At 41.9% G+C, this 20187-nt stretch overlaps 1 protein-coding gene across 5 annotated transcripts in view; it reads right to left on the reverse strand.

Moving 5' to 3' along the window:
• ZNF827 (zinc finger protein 827) overlaps nucleotides 1-20187 on the reverse strand; it is a 112064-nt gene that overhangs the window by 78531 nt on the left and 13346 nt on the right. For 3 of the 5 annotated variants that reach the window (XM_081925904.1, XM_081925907.1, XM_081925908.1), the window contains exon 2: nucleotides 1304-2314. In XM_081925904.1, coding sequence (XP_081782030.1) covers nucleotides 1304-2314 — 1011 coding nt within the window. Of the gene's footprint in view, nucleotides 1-1303; nucleotides 2315-18476; nucleotides 18702-20187 lie in introns of those variants that run through there. The other 2 variants (XM_081925905.1, XM_081925906.1) reach the window with 2 other exon arrangements.

Here is a 20187-nt window from a genome sequence, read left to right on the forward strand (position 1 = left end):
CTACAGGCCACTAGACCATGTTTTCTACATGGTGATGAACGTTCTCTGCAAAGTTTACCCAAGATCTGAAAGCCTGTGGCAATCTGATTCCACTGCTCTCATTGAGCATTGCTGCTTGCTACTCCAAAAGTCATGGTTACTTATAAGTTTTCTTTCTTTCTTTATTTCTTTCTTTTTAAAAATGCTAACAATATTAAATGATTAAATGTTAACTTTCTTTGAACTACAACAATATTTCCATGGAAACAAAAATATGGGATGCGTATACTAAAGAATAAATTAGAATTCATATATATCTCTCATTACTTATCATCTATGGTTTAAAATGTTTAACTGTTGTTTGCTAGCAGAATTATCTTTGGGCAAACAACTGAATTCTGCCCTTTTGGACTAAAGCAGTAAAGTGATAAAAATAAGGATAGATAGATTCTACGGAGCATAATTAGGAAAAACCTGTTCATTTTCTTCTGCCTAGTGATATGGTTAACCTCATTTGTAACAGTTAAATGTGATTTTTGTAGCATTTGTAGCACCTGCAGGCACTCTGTCCTCAAAGGAAGAAGAGAACAACTTATACGGGCTTTAAACCCCCTGCTTTGCAAATAGGCTGTAACCCTGTTCAGCCATTTGGAATCCTTGTTTCATCAAGAAGGGAGATGGCAACTTCCCCCTGACAATCATACATTCATCTGAAGCTGTGAAAAGAGCCTAAAGGAAAGGTGGAGAACCTGAAGCCATCCAGATGTTGTGAGACGTACAACTCCCATCATCCCTAACCACTGGCCATGCTGGTTGGGATGATGGGAGTTGGTACAGCAACATCTGGAGGGTCACAGGTTCCCCCATCCTTGGCCTAAAGTGTACGCAAGCACAGTCCCTTCCATGGCTAGAGGAACCTTGCTTTTCTATTTACTATACACAAACAACTGAACAGGACGAGGAGCTGACAAGGTGAGGGAGATGTCATATGGCGTTTGGCTGCTATTAAAATGCATCCTAGCCTCTTTTAAGTAAAAAATCACACATTCACTGATATATGCTATCTAACAAGAACTCTTTTATCTCCTCCCCTAAAAATGTCTTTTAAACTATTTTAAATTCGGTTTGGATGAGCCCAGATTTCAGAGAGAACTGTATTAAACTCCAGTTTCCTTTCAAACATGCAGGAGGCTAAGGATTCTGATCCATCACATACATTATTTTAACTGCCTTCTGCTTCATTGTGTTTCCTTAACGCTCTGAAACAATGCAGAACTGAAAATGCGTACGATGCTTTAACTCTCAGCAGAATGACAGCTCATACCTGGATTAGAGGTTTTAGAACTTCTTCCTTTAGGGGCTGGGAGTAACAATAATTCCAAAGACTGCGGTGGAGTTACTTTCTCTTGCTTCATATCCGAAAGCTGCAGGGGATCTTCTGCAACCAGTGACTTTTTCTTCTCAGCCAAAAGACTGCCTGCAGCTCTTGCAGCGACCTCCTTGAGAAGGGCTGCTGAAGAAGTCATTGAGGCGAGAGAAAGAAAAGAGCTAGCTGGCGGTGGGTGGTCCTGACCAGGAGTCATGCTTCTCTCACTGACTTTCTTTGATAGTGCGGCTAAGGTGGAGCTTGCAGACTGGGAACTAAATGGCGAAGAAAAGGTTTCAAACCTGATAGGATCTTCAGTTCGAGAAAGCGACTTGTCTTGAAGGACTGCATTGGCAGCTGCTTTCAACTTTAGGATGGCTGAGTCCGGGGACAAACCGCAAGATGGCGCCGAGTTGGGCAGCCACTTGCCTTGATTCCATATAAACCGGTTGTTGGCACCATATTGGTCATTATGTTCCTGTTTTTCAGCCAGCTTTCTAGCAAGGACACTTAGCTGCTGAGCATGATGCGTAGGTGGAGAAAAGGAGATGTTTGAGCCAAGATTTACAGGGGACTCAACCCTGCCGTTAACTGCAACACTAGTGTCTAGCTTGAGAGAACCAGCCTCCAGCAGACGTCTCAGGTTACTACTCAGTGGCTTATTGGGGCCAGGAGTGTCATCTTCACATGCAGAAGACACACTGGGGGAAAGGTGTTCTTTATTCTGTAACACGTCCCTCAGAGCCTCGTTCTCAACAGCTGCTAGCTCCAGGGTGTTGCTGCTAGGAGTTGCACTCCCCAGGGAAGTGTCTGGAGATGTGGACTGTTCTTGGATCCTATCCTCAAAGGATAATTTGAAGTTCTCCTGGACTTCTCCATAGGATGCTTCTGATGGGGTTTCTGAAGAGTTTCCAAACCAGTGATCTTCCTCACTAAGCTCACCTTCAGCTTCTTCCTGCCGGGTACCATCTGTGGAGAATCAAAGGGAATCACTTTCATTTCAAGTTCTGTCCAAGTTAAGTGTATCTATAGGACTCAATGAGGTCCTATGATGTTAACAAAAAGATTCTCAATAAACATTAGTTTGATACAACTTTAGCACCAACTATGTTACGTTTTCAGCATATGTTTAAAACCTATTTCCTCACCCAGAGATTCCAATACCATTGATACTGATTTGGCATATATCGCCAACCACAGTGTATTGCACTAAATATCGGTACTTCAATTGTAGATTGTTTCATACAGAAACCTCATGAGTTACACAATTAACTCGTGCAAATTCAGGTTTACATGCTTGGCAAAAAAATAAAAAAATAAAAAGGGGGCAGAAAGGGGGTAAGCATCCAGGAAAAAAGACGTCGGCAATCCCACCTCCAACTGAACCCAGTACGTTCCGGCTATATGTGACTTTGGCTTTAGGCACAATCTTCGGAACATAGCCCCCACGTAAGTTGTGGGGCTTACTGTAATGTGTTTTACTATTTTTACATGCTGCTTTAGATATTGCACAGGAGAAAATTTTCAGTATGTGATATAGGAAAAAGCAGAGAACACTCATCCTTTAGGGCTTTGATGTAACCATTTGTATGCTTGACTTGAGAAATAAGGACAAGCAAATGTATTTGCAATATGACTATCACAGTTAGCCATTATAGCCCCATCAGCACTATGCATTTGAAGTAGTATTATGCCACTTTAAACAGTCGCAGCTCCCCCCCCCCAAGCATTCTGGGAGCTGTAGTTTGTTAAGGGTGCTGAGAGTTGTTAGGAACCCCATTCCACTCACAAAGCTACAATTCTCAGATTTCATAATTAATCCCACTTCCCAGGGACCTCTTTCTTTACTTATATTCAGACATGACATGAAATATTTTGGACCCCACCCAGAAATTGTACATAACTCAATCCGGCATAATGCCACTTAACTGCTAAATATTAAGATTTATGACTATGTGATGTTTATTTCTAAATCATTATATCAGGCTCCAAGAACATGGATTCATCTCTCCCTGCCCCCAGTTTAAAATAAAAAAGCAAGTCAGTTCTTCCTTGGAAGAGAAAGAAACTAGCTGTTTCATAAGATTGTAGTCTAAAGGGGGGGGGGGAGTTAAAATGAAGAGCACTTCCAATAGAACTGTCATTTTTCAATTGAAAATTGTTTGCTTCTTTAACCACATTTTCTCATCACTGGCAGTTCTAACATATCTTCTCCCTCCCAAGAACTGACTGGCAGTGTTTAAAGGGCAGTGACCCTGGATTGCTCTTGCTCACAATAGGCATTCAGAGAGACACAGATATGACCAAGGACTTTTTTGTGCACCAGGCTGGCCAATCAAAATGCAGTAAAGAACAATAGTAACATTAAAATTAAATGGATGCTATCTCTTTTCGCCAGATATCTTTAATAGCAGGATTGCTTTAAGAAGAGAACACCTCATACAATAAAAAGAGTCATGGAAATACTATACTACCATGAGTCACCAAGAATATTTGGGGGAAGGTAGAATCTAATGACATGAATACTGTGATGATACAGTAAATAAAAGTGGTTTAAAAAATCACTCTGGTAACATTAATGGCCGAATACCTGGATACAGAATTATTAACTGAGCCCATTTATACTTCCACCAAACATACAAAACATAAATCTGTATCAGACAATTAACAGGATCAATTAATAAAAAGCAGAACTCTGAAGAACAGCAAAATAACAAGATATGTCTCATTTAGACGTTTGCTGAATTGCAATTTAAATGCTATGAGAGATCCAGTTAGTTGTTGCTAAATTGTGGCAGGGAAAATTTTTGTTTCAAGTAGTATGAAGTGTCCAACTAAATTATACTCACGAGTAGACCCACTGAAATTAGCAGACCTACATTAGTCATGTCTGTTAGTTTTACTGGGTCTACTCTTCCTAGGATTAACATTTGATACAATACTGGATCTGGAAGCCCTCTGGAACCAATGGACAAGAAGGGTGGGTCCACAGGAAAGAAGCTGCCTGTTATGGATGGGGACAGGGCAAAGAGGAGAGAGGAATCAACATCCTGTAGTAGACTATGTGCTCTGCATGCAGAAGGTCCAAGGCTCAAACACTGGCATTGCCAATTAAAAGGATCAGGTAGCACGTGATGTGAAAGACCTCTGCAGTTCTAGATTAGGCAGATACGTAGCCCAACCTGGTATGAGGCAGCTTCATAGGAGTTATGGACAAACCCTACTTCTTCTCATAACTGACAGTCCAAGATATAACCTGGAGGTATATGAGGCTCAAGATATGATCTACTGCCATGTGAGGCCAACACCTTACTGAAGGTCTGGGTTGGGTCACTGCATTGATGGGGACCATGTCTATGATGCTTTGGGTTCCATGATGAATGGAAGTGCAGTATAGTGTAATAAAATAAAATAAAAACCATCCACATACCCCACCTTGAAGAAGCACACAGGCTAGTGTAAGGAGCAATTGTTTGTTTGGGAAACATTGTTTTTTGAAGGTTACAATTTTTAAAAGGCAAAACCACCGCCTTTAACAAGGACTGGTGAACCCCGAGATGAAAGCTTCACTTTAACTTTGTACTCATTCCAATAAATAATAAAGAAAAACTAGCTGTTCCCTGGTTCAGTACATTCAACAGCCTGTAATCAGTTTTGAAGCTAGAACCTGACCTGACCTCATCCTCTAATCAGCTTCTTAAAACACCACCTCATCTCCCCAGCCCAACGAAGAGTCTCCTCCTCCTCAGAACTGTATTGAAAACCTTTGTGGGCCCTCAGAATGGACACAAGAGTACTTCAACCTCATAATAATGTTGAGCCATGAAGAATACAATGCCCTTTATAATTTTTTTTAAAGGCCACTCAGATTAAAACATCAATGCACTTGGATGCAAGCAAGATTTTTTTTTAGTGCAGCTACTCATTTAAACCTGCCAAGGTCGCCAAGGCAACCAGATTGCAGTCTCTCTTCCAGGGGAGAAAGAAGGTGCAGAGAGCACTGACTTGTAAGAAGAGTGCGCAAGCGTGTTCCATCATGCACCAGCAATATTCAGCAAAGTTGAAGAGTTACTGCGCAATCTGTGTGAGAGGCAAACCCATACCTAGTTAAATACAAGATGAGGGAAGCCTTTTTTGCTGGTTTAAAATGCACCTGGGGGATGAAAGTCAGAGGACTGGTTGGCTTGCAAACTGGAGTCACCTGGAACAGTTGGTTCTGTGGCCATTTTTGTATGTGCCTGTTCTCTGCATTTGCACAATGGCCTAGACTGCACAGCACAGCATGTGAAGCTGCCTTATGCAGCACTAGATCATTGGTCCATATTGCCCAGCATTGTCTACTGACTGTAGGTCACCAAGGCTTCAGGCAGAGGCCTTCCTCAGCCCTAGTCTTAAGATCTTTTATCTCAAGGATGGGGAGCCCTATTCAGCCCAAGGGCCACATTCCTTTCTGGGCAATCATCTGAGGGCCACATGGCGCTGGTGGGTGGGCCCAGAGGTAAAAGTCAGTGGAGCACGCAGTTTTAATTTTATCTTTACAGTACGCTAGTTTCCGCACACATTCTTTATCCAAGTGAACAAAAAGCAGTAGCCAAGTCCAGCCACACAAAAACACTCAAGGAGGAGGAAAGCAGCAGAAATATAGATGTATGGACTCCGGCCAATCGAGAAGCATGGGTACCCCCCACAAAAAATTATAATCCAGAAAATAATTGGACTTTATGATGTGGATTGATATAATTTGGACTAATTGGTATGATATGTGTAATTTGGTAATTCGGTAAATGGAAACTTAATAAAAATCATTTAAAAAAAAAACACTCAAGGAGGGTGTGAAATAGGCAGTGCTATTTTTCTAGTAAAAGAAGTGCCAGAGCTCACCATGAACTCCTCCCTTGTTCTCTCAGAATGGCAATGGTGCCCACCTGAGAGGTGTCACAGCTGAGTTCTTGTGAGCTCCAGATGGAAAAAAAGCATGGACAGGGAGGCCTGAAGTCTACTTTTGGCTCCTAGAGCTGATGGTCCTCCTCATTTTATCTAGACATGCCACAGATTCACTGAAGCTAGGACCTTGGGCATGCACAGGCTGTGCCACTGAACTCTGTGTGGCTCCCTAAACCAACGTGTGGGGAATTGCTGAATGGGTGGTTCTATCATGTGACAAGAGGAAGCAATGCCCAACCCTATGATTCTATTATTAGCAAATCAGTTCCAAGAATACCTTGCAAAAATAAACAAGGAAGTCTCTAAAGAAAAACAGGCCAACAACTTGGTTCATTTCTTCATCTGAAAGGATGCCTTTCTACTTGATATATACCACTATCTCCTTTAGCAATCCAAGCTAACTTTCACATAGCCAACATATTATTGGTCTCTCTCTCTCTCTCTCTCTCTCTCTCTCTCTCTCTCTCTCTCTCTCTCTCTCTCTCACACACACACACACACACTTCTAAGGCTGATAGATCAGCCAATTATCTGCTTCCCAGAATTTTATTTGTCTTCTGTTTTTTATCTGTACATTATCAATACCTATTACAAGAAGATATCGTTTTAAATTATCAAGACAGTCTTAAATTACCAGGACAGGCTCAATGCAATTACAATTGGCTTATTAGGAAAAGCATTATAAAAATAAATCTGTACCTTTATATTAGAACGCTTACTCATAAGAAATTTATTTTCCATTACCAGAAGAATGTTGTTGTTTTGTAGGGAGTCTGTAAGTAGTTGATATTATTCTATGGCCCTGGTACACCAGGTTGCCATTGCCAATGTAATCATAAGAACTGTAGTTGCAGAAACGAAAACTAACACTCATTACACTTTGGCTGTGTCCTTGGACAATGCACTGCCATCCACCCATCACATCACTGCACACCTATACCATGCTCCCTTTCTACACAGTGAATACTTTCCTGACTTTCCCTCAATGGGGAATACTTCTACAACCTTTGAGTGTGGGCACCTGCATTTCTAATTTTTTGACAATGTGCATCGCCAAAGAAGAGGACAAAAAAAGGTGCAGCAGATGTGCATAAAATTTGCAGCTGCCAATTAATATGCAGAAATTCACATTTAAAAGGACTGTGCTCTAAATAGAAATAACAGTGCATTTCACCATAGCAGGGAAGAATGTGTGGCAAAGTGCTGCCAACTGTTGATGAGCAACTTCAAGGTTTCTGTTTCATTATCTTTAAGTTGGACACAGACCAGGCAGCACTTCAAACAGAGGATTCCTTCAAAGAGAGGACTGTCCTCTGCAAAGTAGAACATGTGGCAACTTTACAACCTGCTGGATAACAGGATTGCTACACCAGCACCCAGTTATTTGCTAAATCACATCCCTTGTATAACCAACTGATCACTGCTCTCTGCAAGAAAGGGCGTCATCCTCCAGATACCATCTTATCAGGAGGTCTCTTTTACGCTGTGCCAGAATCTGTGGCAGGAGCACCTACTTTTTAGAAGTCATTCCTGTTGCATATCAGTCAGGCACTACTTCTATTGTCTCTTTGGCACCTGTTGAATACTTTCTTCTTTAAATCATCTTGTGATGTGTCTCTGTTTTCCCCAACTGCTGAGTAGTCATTGATTGCACAAAAAGGTTCCTTTGTTCACAGTAGCCCACATGGCCACACCACCAAAGCACCCACTTTCATGCTTCTAGTTCTTTAGATGTGGGGGGGGGGGTGCAGAATGAGGAAAGCCCTCTGATAAGACCCATGCTGTCCCTTCATGGGGTTACATACTTCTAGTGGTATTTCATGGCTGACTGCAGAGCAAAGCCCTTTCGTGTTGGTCACATGAAATGTTAATGGGTGAATAAAGGGAAGTGGAAAGCCCTGCTTGTGACATTGTACATCCTACACTCTCACTCCCTAACTCAGTATGTTTGGTGAAGGTTGGAAGAGGGAGCTAGCTGTACTCATGTAGGGTATCCATTACCACAAGTTGGTGTAGGAGCACTGCTGCCATGCCCAGCCAACAAAACTTAAGGGATGGAATCATACTCCGAGTTGTGTGTGGCCTTGCCTTCATCAGCACTAATTATGTACAGGCAACTTATAGGAATGGACATACCACTACAGTATGTCCTCAAGGAGACAGAAAATACCACGAAACAGCTTGAGTTCTCTTTGGCATATCTAGAATCACATGAGTCTCAACTTCAAAGAAAAATAAATATTTTCCCCCTCTTGGGAAAATGTCTAGAATCCATATGTTCTAGCTTTATCTCCAAGAATGTATCCTTTCAAGTTTATATCTGTTTTATGGGTGGGCAGTGAAACTGGAGCACAGTGTTGCAAGGTTTGATTACCTGACCACTTGAACTAAAAGAATATTGATCTTCCACAAAAAAGAAGTATATCTCTCTTTTTAAATTTTTTTGATGCGTTTTAGAATAATTTCATCTTGTCATGAAGCCGGCAAAACTTTTCATTGGGGAAAATAAAATAAAAATCAACATAAAAAAAACACTAGTATGTACCAAACAGTTGTTTATGGTCTCTAGTTAGGCACCATTATGTTGTGCCAACATCATTCTTATTTTATCTTAAGACTGTTTTGCCTCTAAAATCCATGCAACTTACTATGAAATGCATAGAACTAGAACGGTTTTGAAAAGAAGAGGCAAAAGGTACTGAGTAATGATTTGTGGCTCCCCATAGCTCAGGTGACAGAGCATGAGACTCTCAATCGCAGGGTTGTGGAATCAAGCCCCATGGTGAGCAAAAAGATTCCTGCAATGCAAAGGGGCCACACCTTGCAGCAGCTTGTATTCAGCCTGTAATGTCTGGCTGTGGTCTGCAATCCAAGGATAACTGGGTTGCCTGTCCTTGAGTAAATACTGCTCTTCCTGGAGCCCACACTTTTTGTTGTTTTGCCAGCACAAATAAAAATGCTTTACCATGCTTCTTTGGATACTGAAGCTCTTGTTTTCATGGGTCTATCGAATAGAAAGCTCTGTTAAAATGAGGATAAACTATAAAGCATGCCTCTAAGATAGAACCAGCACTCAAAAGAAGTCAATGCAATCAGGAAGGGGCTCTGAATTGATTTTAACATTCCTACATATGTAATAATGGTGAGCTCATTCTCTGAGTGTAGATGCTTATGTCACCCAAATGGTCCTTTCCATGCACAAGAGGCTCAGTAGGCTCAGAGATATCCTAAGGTTTGCAAGAGCACACACACACCTTTTTTGGGGGGCGGAGTGGAAATCAAAGAGAAAAAACAAAACTGCCAAATGAGAAAGGGCTTCAGTGGCCAAATAATGCAAGACTGACTTTTAAGGCAAAGAAAGAGAACACTACAGTAGGTGGTAAGGAAAGGAATGGGGGAATTCTGGAAAAAGACATGGCTTGAACAAGAGTCTTCTAAACTGCAACATTCTGTTGCAAGTCCTGTGAATATTACGGTGTCCACATTTTGGAAGCTGGGGAACCAATATGGTTTCCTTTCCTTGCAGGCATCAGTAAAAGCAATTTAAAGTACCCTAGCTATCACTTTAAAAAACACAAACATATGGAGTGTTGGCAGCTTCTATTAAAGGCTTAGACATCAGATAAAGGCAGAAGTAATAAAGGGAGTTTTAGGAGTCAGGATATCGCTTCTGCATTTTTTTCTGCCCTCAGCCACCCCCCTGCCCTGGACTCTCTTGTTTTGCCCACCAATTGCTCCAAACTGTTCTGTGAGTTTCAATGTTACTTCCTCAATCCCAGAAACTAAGGGAAAGAATACTTTTCAAATTCTGCAATACTGTTCACATACACTCTGCAGTACAATACAGTGGTACCTCGGGTTACATACGCTTCAGGTTACAGACTCCACTAAATAGTGGAGAAATAGTGCTTCAGGTTAAGAACTGTGCTTCAGGATGAGAATAGAAATCGTGCTCCGGTGGCGTGGCAGCAGCAGGAGGCCCCATTAGCTAAAGTGGTGCTTCAGGTTAAGAACAGTTTCAGGTTAAGTACGGACCTCTGGAACGAATTAAGTACTTAACCTGAGGTACCACTGTAATATAATTGATTAGGCTTATGCATATATATTTTTTTGCAAAATGTCTTCTTATTGCAGAATTTGGATTATTAGTAATATTTAGGTCACAGTTCTAGGCCCTCTGGCCATGTTCCAATGAGGTAAGGTACACCCACACTAAAAGCTTTCTGGACATTTCCTTTTCTGCAGCTAACAGCAAACCACAAGGCAATTTTTAAACTCAAGGAAATTTAAAAGTGGATTTTAGGTTTTGGCAAAGGATATGCCAAACAGGAAGCAGCTAGGAAAAAATGTCTGTTGCAGGCACACATCTGGTATGCATGAGCCTGCGGATCACTAACTCACCCATCCTGGACTACAAATCAGTGGCTCACAACTGTTAGGATTTGGTTGTGGACCATCAAGGTAATGGCAGCAGATGTAGAAAACATTAGTTCTGTCAAGAGGTCATGTTGAGTAACTGGTCATAGGAATGAGCATATAGCAACCTATTCATTGCTGAATGTACTTGTGTTCAGAGAACCTGTGTTGGTACTGCATCTTCACTGGGTTCCAAGTTTTTATTATTTATTAAATTTGTATACCGCCCTTCATCCGAAGATCCCAAGGCAGTTCACAACAGAAAAGTACAAAATGAGAAAACGATTTATCATCAAACAACTATGTAGAACAGTGAAATTGTTTTGACCATTGTTGACCATTAGCACTGCCTTCTTCCACAAAGTGGCCAACTTAGTTGTCTCTGGGAAGCCAAAAGCAGGATGCGAAGACAAGAGCTTTCTCCTTATGTTATTTCTCAACCATTTGTATTCAGAGGCATTCTGCTGCTGAACTTGGAAATAGACTTTATACCTTTATACCATCATGACTAGCAGTCACTGATAGCCTGATCCATTATGAACTTGTCTCATCCTTTTTTAATCTAAGCTGGTGCTATTACTACATCTAGCAAATTCCATAACTATGCACTTTGTGAAGAAGTCTTTCCTTCTGCCTTCACTGGATGCTTCCTGATTCTAGTTTTATGAGAGAGGGAGAAACTTCTCTATTCACCACGTATACATAATTATATAAACATTGGTCCCCCCCTTACTCACCTCCCTCCCCCCCCCAAATTAAGAAGCTCCTAAACATTGTAATCTTTCCCTTCTGCAATCCCTGATAATCTTGCTCCCCCTTTTCTGCCCTGTTTCTAGATCAGCAATATTCTTGTTGAGACTAGGCAGTGGTATAATAGCATTATGACCCTGGCAGTTTTATTTTCAATTGCTTTCCTAAAATGGAAGTCCTGATCAATGACAAAATAGACAGGTCTTTTGACTGTAAAAAAAAGTAAGAAATTAAGTATGTTATATGAAACTACTGAACATATCTAAAAACAAAAAGTTTTAAAGTTTATGCTTAGCTGTTCGTTCATTCAATTTATACCTCACTCCATTCCAAGAGCTGTGAACGACAACCATGGTGTCATAATTCCAGTTACAGATAGGTAGCCGTGTTGGTCTGCCATAGTCAAAACAAAAAAAATTCCTTGCAGTAGCACCTTAAAGACCAACTAAGGTAGTTCTTGGTATGAGCTTTCGTGTGCATGTATCTGAAGAAGTGTGCATGCACACGAAAGCTCATACCAAGAACTAACTTAGTTGGTCTTTAAGGTGCTACTGGAAGGATTTTTTTCATGGTGTCATAAGGAGAAGATAGGGCAAAACTTTTGTCCAAGCTGTTTCACAATTCTTAATGATGTTTACAGTGCTTACATCAGAGGTCAGGCAGAAAAAAAATATGATTTCATTTATGTGTCGGCAGTACTCAAACATTAACAAGTGACATAAGAGCACAGGCACAGCAGATCTAACAAAGCTGATTTATTGTTGCTTTCAATTGCTTTGTGCCTAGTTTTGTGAGTTGTAATGTTCACTGCTATATTTAGTATGCACTGCGCACCTGATTGACCACTTACAATGCATATGTGAGATCTCTCTCTCCTGCTCACTCGATGTACTTCAAATATGGCACTGTTCCCAGGGGTTCAGGGAAAAGGTTTCCAGTTGTCTTTCTGCCTTTAGTTTGCAAGCACACTCCTATTCCCATAAATGTCAGAGAAATCTACCTTTTAATAATTCTGATGGCCATATCACAACTTATATTTCACTGTATTAGTAATACTTCCCCAAAAGGTATGATGATATAAAGTCAAAAGGGAAGGTTTGAGATTTTTGTTTTGCTGGGCTGTGTTTTCTTCACCAAAGACAGCTGCTTTCTCAGCCCCTGAGAGGATTGCTTGGGGTTAACAAGCAGAGTCAAACAAGAGAGGATTAGGAAGCTACTAGTACTTCTAGGCTAATGCACTAAAACAGAACACTCCATGTGGAATAGGCATTGCTCACTCTTAGACATGTCCTTTCAAGGCACTGCCCCAGCTTATGACCCATGACAGAGTCAAAGGTCATATAATCAACGTATGGAGGTTGAATAAGAGGCCTTCCTGAACCTCCCCCCGCTTTTCTGAAACCATGAAAGGCATGAGGAAATTGAGATTTTGAGAGCGTATCTAAAAACTGACATAGAGGAACTCCTATTTCACTATACAATTTCTCTGCAGTATATTGCAAAACAGAAAGAATCCATTAGTTTCTGTGGCCTTCTAGAGATAGAACATATTTAGCCATAATAAATGTTAGTCTTTGAAGAATGATGAGATTCCAACCAGGCTTCCTACCTAGAAAAAGTATACATTTTGTGTTGTATCAGATCTGCATGATTTGTGTCCCATGAATCCAGCCCATCAACCAATATTATATGTAGGACCTGCTTTGATAATCCCAGTTTTTTCAATCCACGGCATGCAGCAAAACAGGTTTATTTAGGTGCTTCTTGATTGTTTAGGCCTATAATCAATTTCTCCCTCTTAGATGAAGCAAACCTAACATCCTACAGAAATGGAGCAGTTAAACTAAATAACAGTAAAACATTATGGATGTAACTTCTAAAGCAGGAATGGGAAACATGTGGTCCTCCAGATATTGTTGGACAACAAGTCCCATCATGCCTGACATGTGAAGCACCAATGGACTCAAAGATGGAGATTTATGCTGGCCGTTTGGAAAGAAAAGTAGCCCTTGGATAGTTGATAGACTGTGAAAAAGGCCCTTGAAATGAAGGAAGGCATCAAATTGTGCTGACACTGCTCCAGGCCTATTGCTGAACTGATAAAACATAAAAGTCTGGACTGTTGCACTTGTAACTTAGTTCTTTTATCTGCCAATTGGTTGAGCATGAGAATCTTAATCTCAGGGTCATGGGTTTGAGCAAAAAGATTCCTACGTTGCAAGGAGTTGGACGAGATGACACTTGTGGTCCCTTCCAGTTCTATGATTCTCGTGGTCCCTATGTGGCTGCAAGTTTCTCTGTTCACATGACCCACTTAATCAACTGTGATCCCTGGCACCCACCAGGGTTAATACAGAGATTACTAACAATGAAATAGCTTCAGCAATCACCTTCAATGCTGGCCGTACCTATTGCCAATGATTTGTAAATTTCTTACAGTTGTGATAGTGATGCAATTTGTGGAAATGGACCACTAACTGAACATACCCCAAAATTCTGCTGGTGAAACTGAACAGGGCAATGGAGACAAGCTGTTGCAACAACCTATTCTGATGCCAGAGGCATATACTGGAAATAGCCCAAGCTGGGCCAACTGGATCAATCACTTTGAATGAGCTGCACACATAAATAACTGGAACGATGCCACCAAATTTGATTTCCTTGGCCTTCTACTACAAGGCAAAGCCCAGGAGATATTTGAAGGACTAACATAAGGGATCTGGGAACCTACACTTCTGTCAGGAATGCTTTATATCAATCACTGGACAGAACAACAGAACCTGAGTGGAATTGAATAGTTTTTGGTAAGAGGAAAGTGGAGGAAAAGAAATCTGTCCAAGGTTTTGGATATACCCTGGCTAAGATGGCAGCATGAGGAACCTGCTGGCCTGAGATCAAATTGTGGCTCATAGGTCTGAGAAGGAACTCAGAATAGTTCTACTTAAGAAGAAACTAAAGGGGTTACAAGAAGATACAAAGTTAGAACAAGCCACAGAAGCAGCTGACAACAGCACAGCTCCAACAAGACAAGTGTGTGAGACCAAAACAGATGTTGTTCATGTACATGGAAGACATAGGGCTCAAATCTCAAAGAACTCTTTGAAGGCATGACAGCAATGCTGTGTGACATCAGTGAACTGAAAGCAGCAAGGGAACCACACAGTCTCAAAAAGAACGAGTGAGACAAGGCCACTAGGATAAAGCATGTGCCACTACAAGCAGGAAAGAATTACAGTGGCAGCCATGTTGGAACTGTGGCAGAACAAGTCATTTTAAACATGAGTACCCACAGCAACATAATTGAAAGATGCCAGGAAACTTTCCAGGGTGGGAACTATGGGCTAAACTCCCACCTAGAAATCAGTACCCCCACAATGTATCTTACAGGCCAGTGAGAGCAGCTCAAAATACTATGTTGTTACAAAAATAGATGGACTTCCATGTAATATTTTGATTGCTTCTGGAGCACAAGCTATCCTTGTACATTCACAATTCTGGAAAAGGACAACTAAAGGATGGTGGCAGAAATGGAAGCCTTCAAGTTCTAAACCAGACCAAGCTCAGCATCATAGAAATAACAGAGTTACCCACATCATGGGCACACGTTGTCTACCTTGTGGAAGTTCAGTCACAGAAGACCCATCCGGGAAGCCCTAGTGGAGACAAATTCCTTTAAACATATGATGCTTTAGACAAGGCCTCTACATTATAAAGGATAGAATGCCTATCACTACAACAATGAGGGTAAAGCAGAGATGATGAAGTTTCTGTGGAGAAGACAGTGACACTGTCCCCATGAAGTGAACTGCTTATACTTAGGATGAAAGAAAACCTCAGAGAAGGAAGGGAAGACATGCCAGACCCCATATTGCTAGGCCAACATGAGATTCTGATTGTGTGAACCACAGCCAAGAATCAGTTAATCTGAGTCCCAGTGCAAGTGGCCAATGTGACAAGAGCCTCAAGTGTGTATCAAGACATGAATCTGTGATCATTTCATATGGACGTGGTGGTTTATGAATATTAGGCCCTTGAGGTATTGGCAGTACAGCCAGACACTGCTATCACGCCAAGGCAGGAACACCAAGATAACCCTCATAGGAAGACAAAGAACAGGTAGCACATAGTACACTTTGTGCAGGGGCTGAGGCTGAAATAAGAGAGTGTGTCATAAAAACAATAGCAAGCAGTGAGAGGAGCTGTTGAAAGATTACAGTGATAGTTTTTCCAAAAGGGATGATGACCTGGGATGTACTGGGTTGACAAATGCCTGATCAAGGCAGGAGATACAAGACATGTGAGACTGGGGTAGTAGAGGATACAAGTATATTATCAGGCAGATTTCAGTCAGCAACAGCAGATGATGATGGAAACAAGAAACATCCATTAAGTCCCCGAGCTGCAGCAGAAGTCTTGGTAAGGAACAAAGATGGGAGAATTCAAATATATGTATGGATTTTCAACAGCTAAGCGATATTACTGTGAAACAGGCCTACCCTCTCCCAATGATTGCCCTGTGGAAGGTCTGGAATGGGATGTTTTTAATGCATTTCTTTCCTCCTGGTTTTAATGTATAGATGTGGCATTTATTTGGTTGTAAGTCGCTTTGGGTTGCCCTGGGCAAGATAAAGCAACTGACCAATTTAATAAATTAAAAACACACAAATAAACCATTATCAACCTAATCAGTGAAGTGCTGAACCAGACAGAATTTTGATCTGACTCCAGCAAAGTTATTCTTATATTCCATGCATTTGTGGGTGGCACTCTGACCCGCTGTGATGTGTTCTATTGGATTGGATCACACTCTAGACCTGCTTGGAAGTGCCTGTTTCTTCTCTACCCTGGATTTGGCCAATGGCGACTGGCAAACAGAGGTACATCCTAATGACCGACCCAAGACAGCATTTACCATGAAGCACAATTTAATGCTTTGCCCTTTGGACTCTGCAGTGCTCCAGTTATGTTTCAAAGATTGATGGAAGTTGTCTTGGCAGACCTACAGGGCACATATCGTCTGGTTTACCTTGATGACATAATTGTCATTGGAATATCTTTTGAAGAACATCTGCAGAAAATGACAGCAATACTAGAGAATCTTTGTCAAGCTAACTTAAAGGTGAAACCAGCAAAATATAATTTGTTCTGTGATGAAGCACCTAGACCAAGATGCAATAGGAACGGACTCTGACAAAGCAACTAGAAGCAACCCAGTCTCAGCCAACATCACACTCAGTTGCTGAGAAACAGAGTTTTGCTGATCTACTTGCATACTATAGAAGATTTATTGCTAACTTTGGCACTTTTGCCCAGCCATTACACAAATTGTCAGACAAGGGGCAAAAGTTCCAGGGGACCACAGCCAGCCAAGAATTGTTCCTAGAGTTAAAGCAAAGGCTCATGTCTGCACCAATTCTGGCTTACCCAGACCTCCAGCTAACATTTATCCTGGATACAGACGCCAGTGTCAGGTATTGCTGTGGTCCAACTAGCACAGTACGGTGCTGATATGAAGAGAGTGGTTGCATATGCTAGGAAGGTGCCCATCAAAGTGGAAAGGAACTACCTCACTACAAAGAAAGACCCGCTAGTTGTAGTGATATTTACTAAGCATTTTCATTTCCTCTTGGTAAAATAATGCCTGCTAAGGGCAGTTCGCAATTCACTTTGATGGCTTCATAACTTCTACGGGCCACAGGGACAGTTGCTGTGCTGGCTTGAGCACCTGGCTCTGTTCCAGTTCCAGTACCAGATTGCACATCACCCAGGAAAACAACACACAAATTCTGATGCTCTGTCAGGCATTGATAATCCCAACAAGAACTCTGAGGCTGAGAGATAACATGTTGACAATTTAATCATAACTCTGACACTAGAAGGAACCACTGCTGAAAATGAAGCAGGAATCTTGCTAGAACTACCACCTTCAAAGAAGTCCAAGTCTTGTAGCTAGGGTCATGACTGACTCCTTAAGCACTGCTGGGCTCAGGTATGCAGTGGCAAGCTGAGTCAGACAAAGGAGGAGAACAGAAGGATGACATGGTGGGTGTTGAGACAAGGGGAACAGAGGCTGGGAGCTGAGGTAGGTGTTTTCCTCTTCCAGGATATGGCTGCTCTGGATGGGAAGACATGACTCCCACAAACAAACTCTACTAGCCTAGATGGTCCACAACTGTTAAGGATGGGGTGAAATCATAAAATACATGCAATCCTTGTAATCACGGAACTACAGTGGTACCTTGGGTTAAGAACTTAATTCGTTCTGGAGGTCTGTTCTTAACCTGAAACTGTTCTTAACCTGAGTTACCACTTTAGTTAATGGGGCCTCCCACTGCCGCCACATGATTTGTGTTCTCATCCTGAAGCAAAGTTCTTAACCCGAGGTACTATTTCTGGGTTAGCGGAGTCTGTAACCTGAGGTACCACTGTACTTCTGTTATAGCCATAGCTCCCACAGTGATCAAACAAGCAAGTAGTCCTCTCTAGAGCAAGTCTCAATAAATATTCTGTACTAGCAGATCATTGTCTAAGTGGGGAGAGACACACTTTCTGCCTGACCAAGAAGCTCAAACACTCTCTAAAGTATTTGTAGAACTGTTGGTTTGCCACTATGGTAATCCTCTGGAGCAGGGGTCGGCAACCTGTAGCCCATGAGGGTCATTTAAATGGCCCACGAGCCGCCCCTGAACCGAGCCATCCACTTGGCGAGCCCCCACTCACTGTGCTAAACAGGTGCAGCGCGGAGTGGGGACTCGCTTCGATGGCACCAGAAATCGCGTCTGCGCATGCGCAGACGCCGAAAACCATGTCTGCGCAGACGCCAAAAATCTGAGAAGACCCCACCCTACCCTCCCACTATATAGAAGGGTCTGGGGACTTCTGTTTCAGTGTATCTGAAGAAGTGTGCATGAACACGAAAGCTTATACCCAGAACAAACTTAGTTGGTCTCTAAGGTGCTACTGGACAATTTTTTATTTTTTTAATGTATTTCGACTGCGTCAGACCAACACAGCTACCTACCTGAATCTAGGTGAACGCGGTTCATGTTCTCCTTACTCCTGTCTCACTAATCAAGGGTGAAATTTTTAATCGTGAGTATTCCACAAGAACTGCAATGTACTTGAGATAAGAAAAACCTGCACCATGCCCTACCATTCAGATGGGCTACCGGAACACTTGAATCTCTCACTGACAGCTATTTGTTATCTTTTGTGCAGAACTGGGACAGAATGCTCCCCTATGTCATGATGGCCTACAGATCTATTGTGCAGTCATCCACGTGCCACATACCATATATAGTAATGTTTGGAAATGAGACTACTTTCCCCATAGAATTGTTGAATGGAGCAGATGTACCGGTAAAATATACAAACCCTACGCATATTTACTGAATTAGTTGATATTTTTAGCACTGTAAGCCCAGCAGTGAAGCTCCATCAGCATAAAGTCACACAGAGGCAAAAGGAGCACAATAATCATGGATAGCAAGTGAGGGAGTGTCTGAGGCAAAAACCAGAGAAAGTGGAAACATCTAACTGTTACATTGCAGCAAAAATACAGAAGGTTCATACACAAAAGTTTAGCAGAGTGTCAACCATTGCCAGTTCTAGGTGGGCATAACTTTGTCCTATACTAAAATGGACTCAAACCATACCAGGGCCCTGATCCTGCAGAACAACAGGTCAACAGCTTGCCACAAAATCAGTGTACCGGCCAAATAATTTTTTCTCACTGACAAAACCAGTTCTCAGAGATGCAAAGAAGTTAAGACATCAATGTCTTGTAGTCATGCACAAACTTTATAGATGGCACAGATTCAGAAGACGACACAATACCTTGCAAAGTCAATGAATCAAGGGAGTGAGTTCCATAGATGGGAGCATACAGCTACATCTGAAGTAGCACCATCAATGCAGGAGAATAAGCAACTGGTTCAGGACTCTTTAGGGCCCCGAGACAAATATAACTAGACAATTGCAGCAAGAGCACAGAGCACCCTGCTGAGTTGAGGACTATCGTTTGGATTAGCTGGATGTAAGAATTAGACTCCCCACCTCCCAAAAGGGTGGGTAATGTAATGGGACTGTGGAGCATTGGGAACACCTGTAGCTCTGACCTAAGAAGGGTTGACTTGCTGGAAAAGGGATGGCAAGAGGCAGACAGAAACAGAAAAGGAACAACAGCCTAGGAGTGTGTCTGAGAGGGCTGATGAAGCACCAATGGGGACTCAACTCACGAGGTGGAGAAGATTCTTAGAAGGAAATTGTTGCTAGATAAAGTGACTCTGTATGAAAGGCCCTTGAAAAAAGGCAAGTCTGCTGTTAGATGGATACACAGCAGCCTGGGCTGCTGCACATTTAACCAAATTATTGTATGCCACCCCCTGGAGGTAGCTGCAAATTTCCCTGTCATCCATGAAATCAAGTTATTTCGTAACTACATGTCACTGTGAGTGCCAGCACCCACCAGGCCAGGTACAGAAACAAACTAACACTGAAGGGCCTTCAGACCTGCTTCCAGCCCTGATTATACCTACACACTACTGATGTACCAATGTACAGCAAGGAGCCTTGGTTGGAAGACACTGATCCCAAATTTGCATTGAATATGGCAGCTTGTGGCTCCACCCTGGCTCCGATATAAATCCATGTATATGACGTCAGAACAAAAAGTGCTCCTGGGAGTGTTCATTATAAATATTTTTTAAATGTTCATTTTAAATGTTGAAACC

Source organism: Podarcis melisellensis (genome assembly GCF_964234715.1).
Source record: "Podarcis melisellensis genome assembly, chromosome: 9".
NCBI lineage: Eukaryota > Metazoa > Chordata > Lepidosauria > Squamata > Lacertidae > Podarcis > Podarcis melisellensis.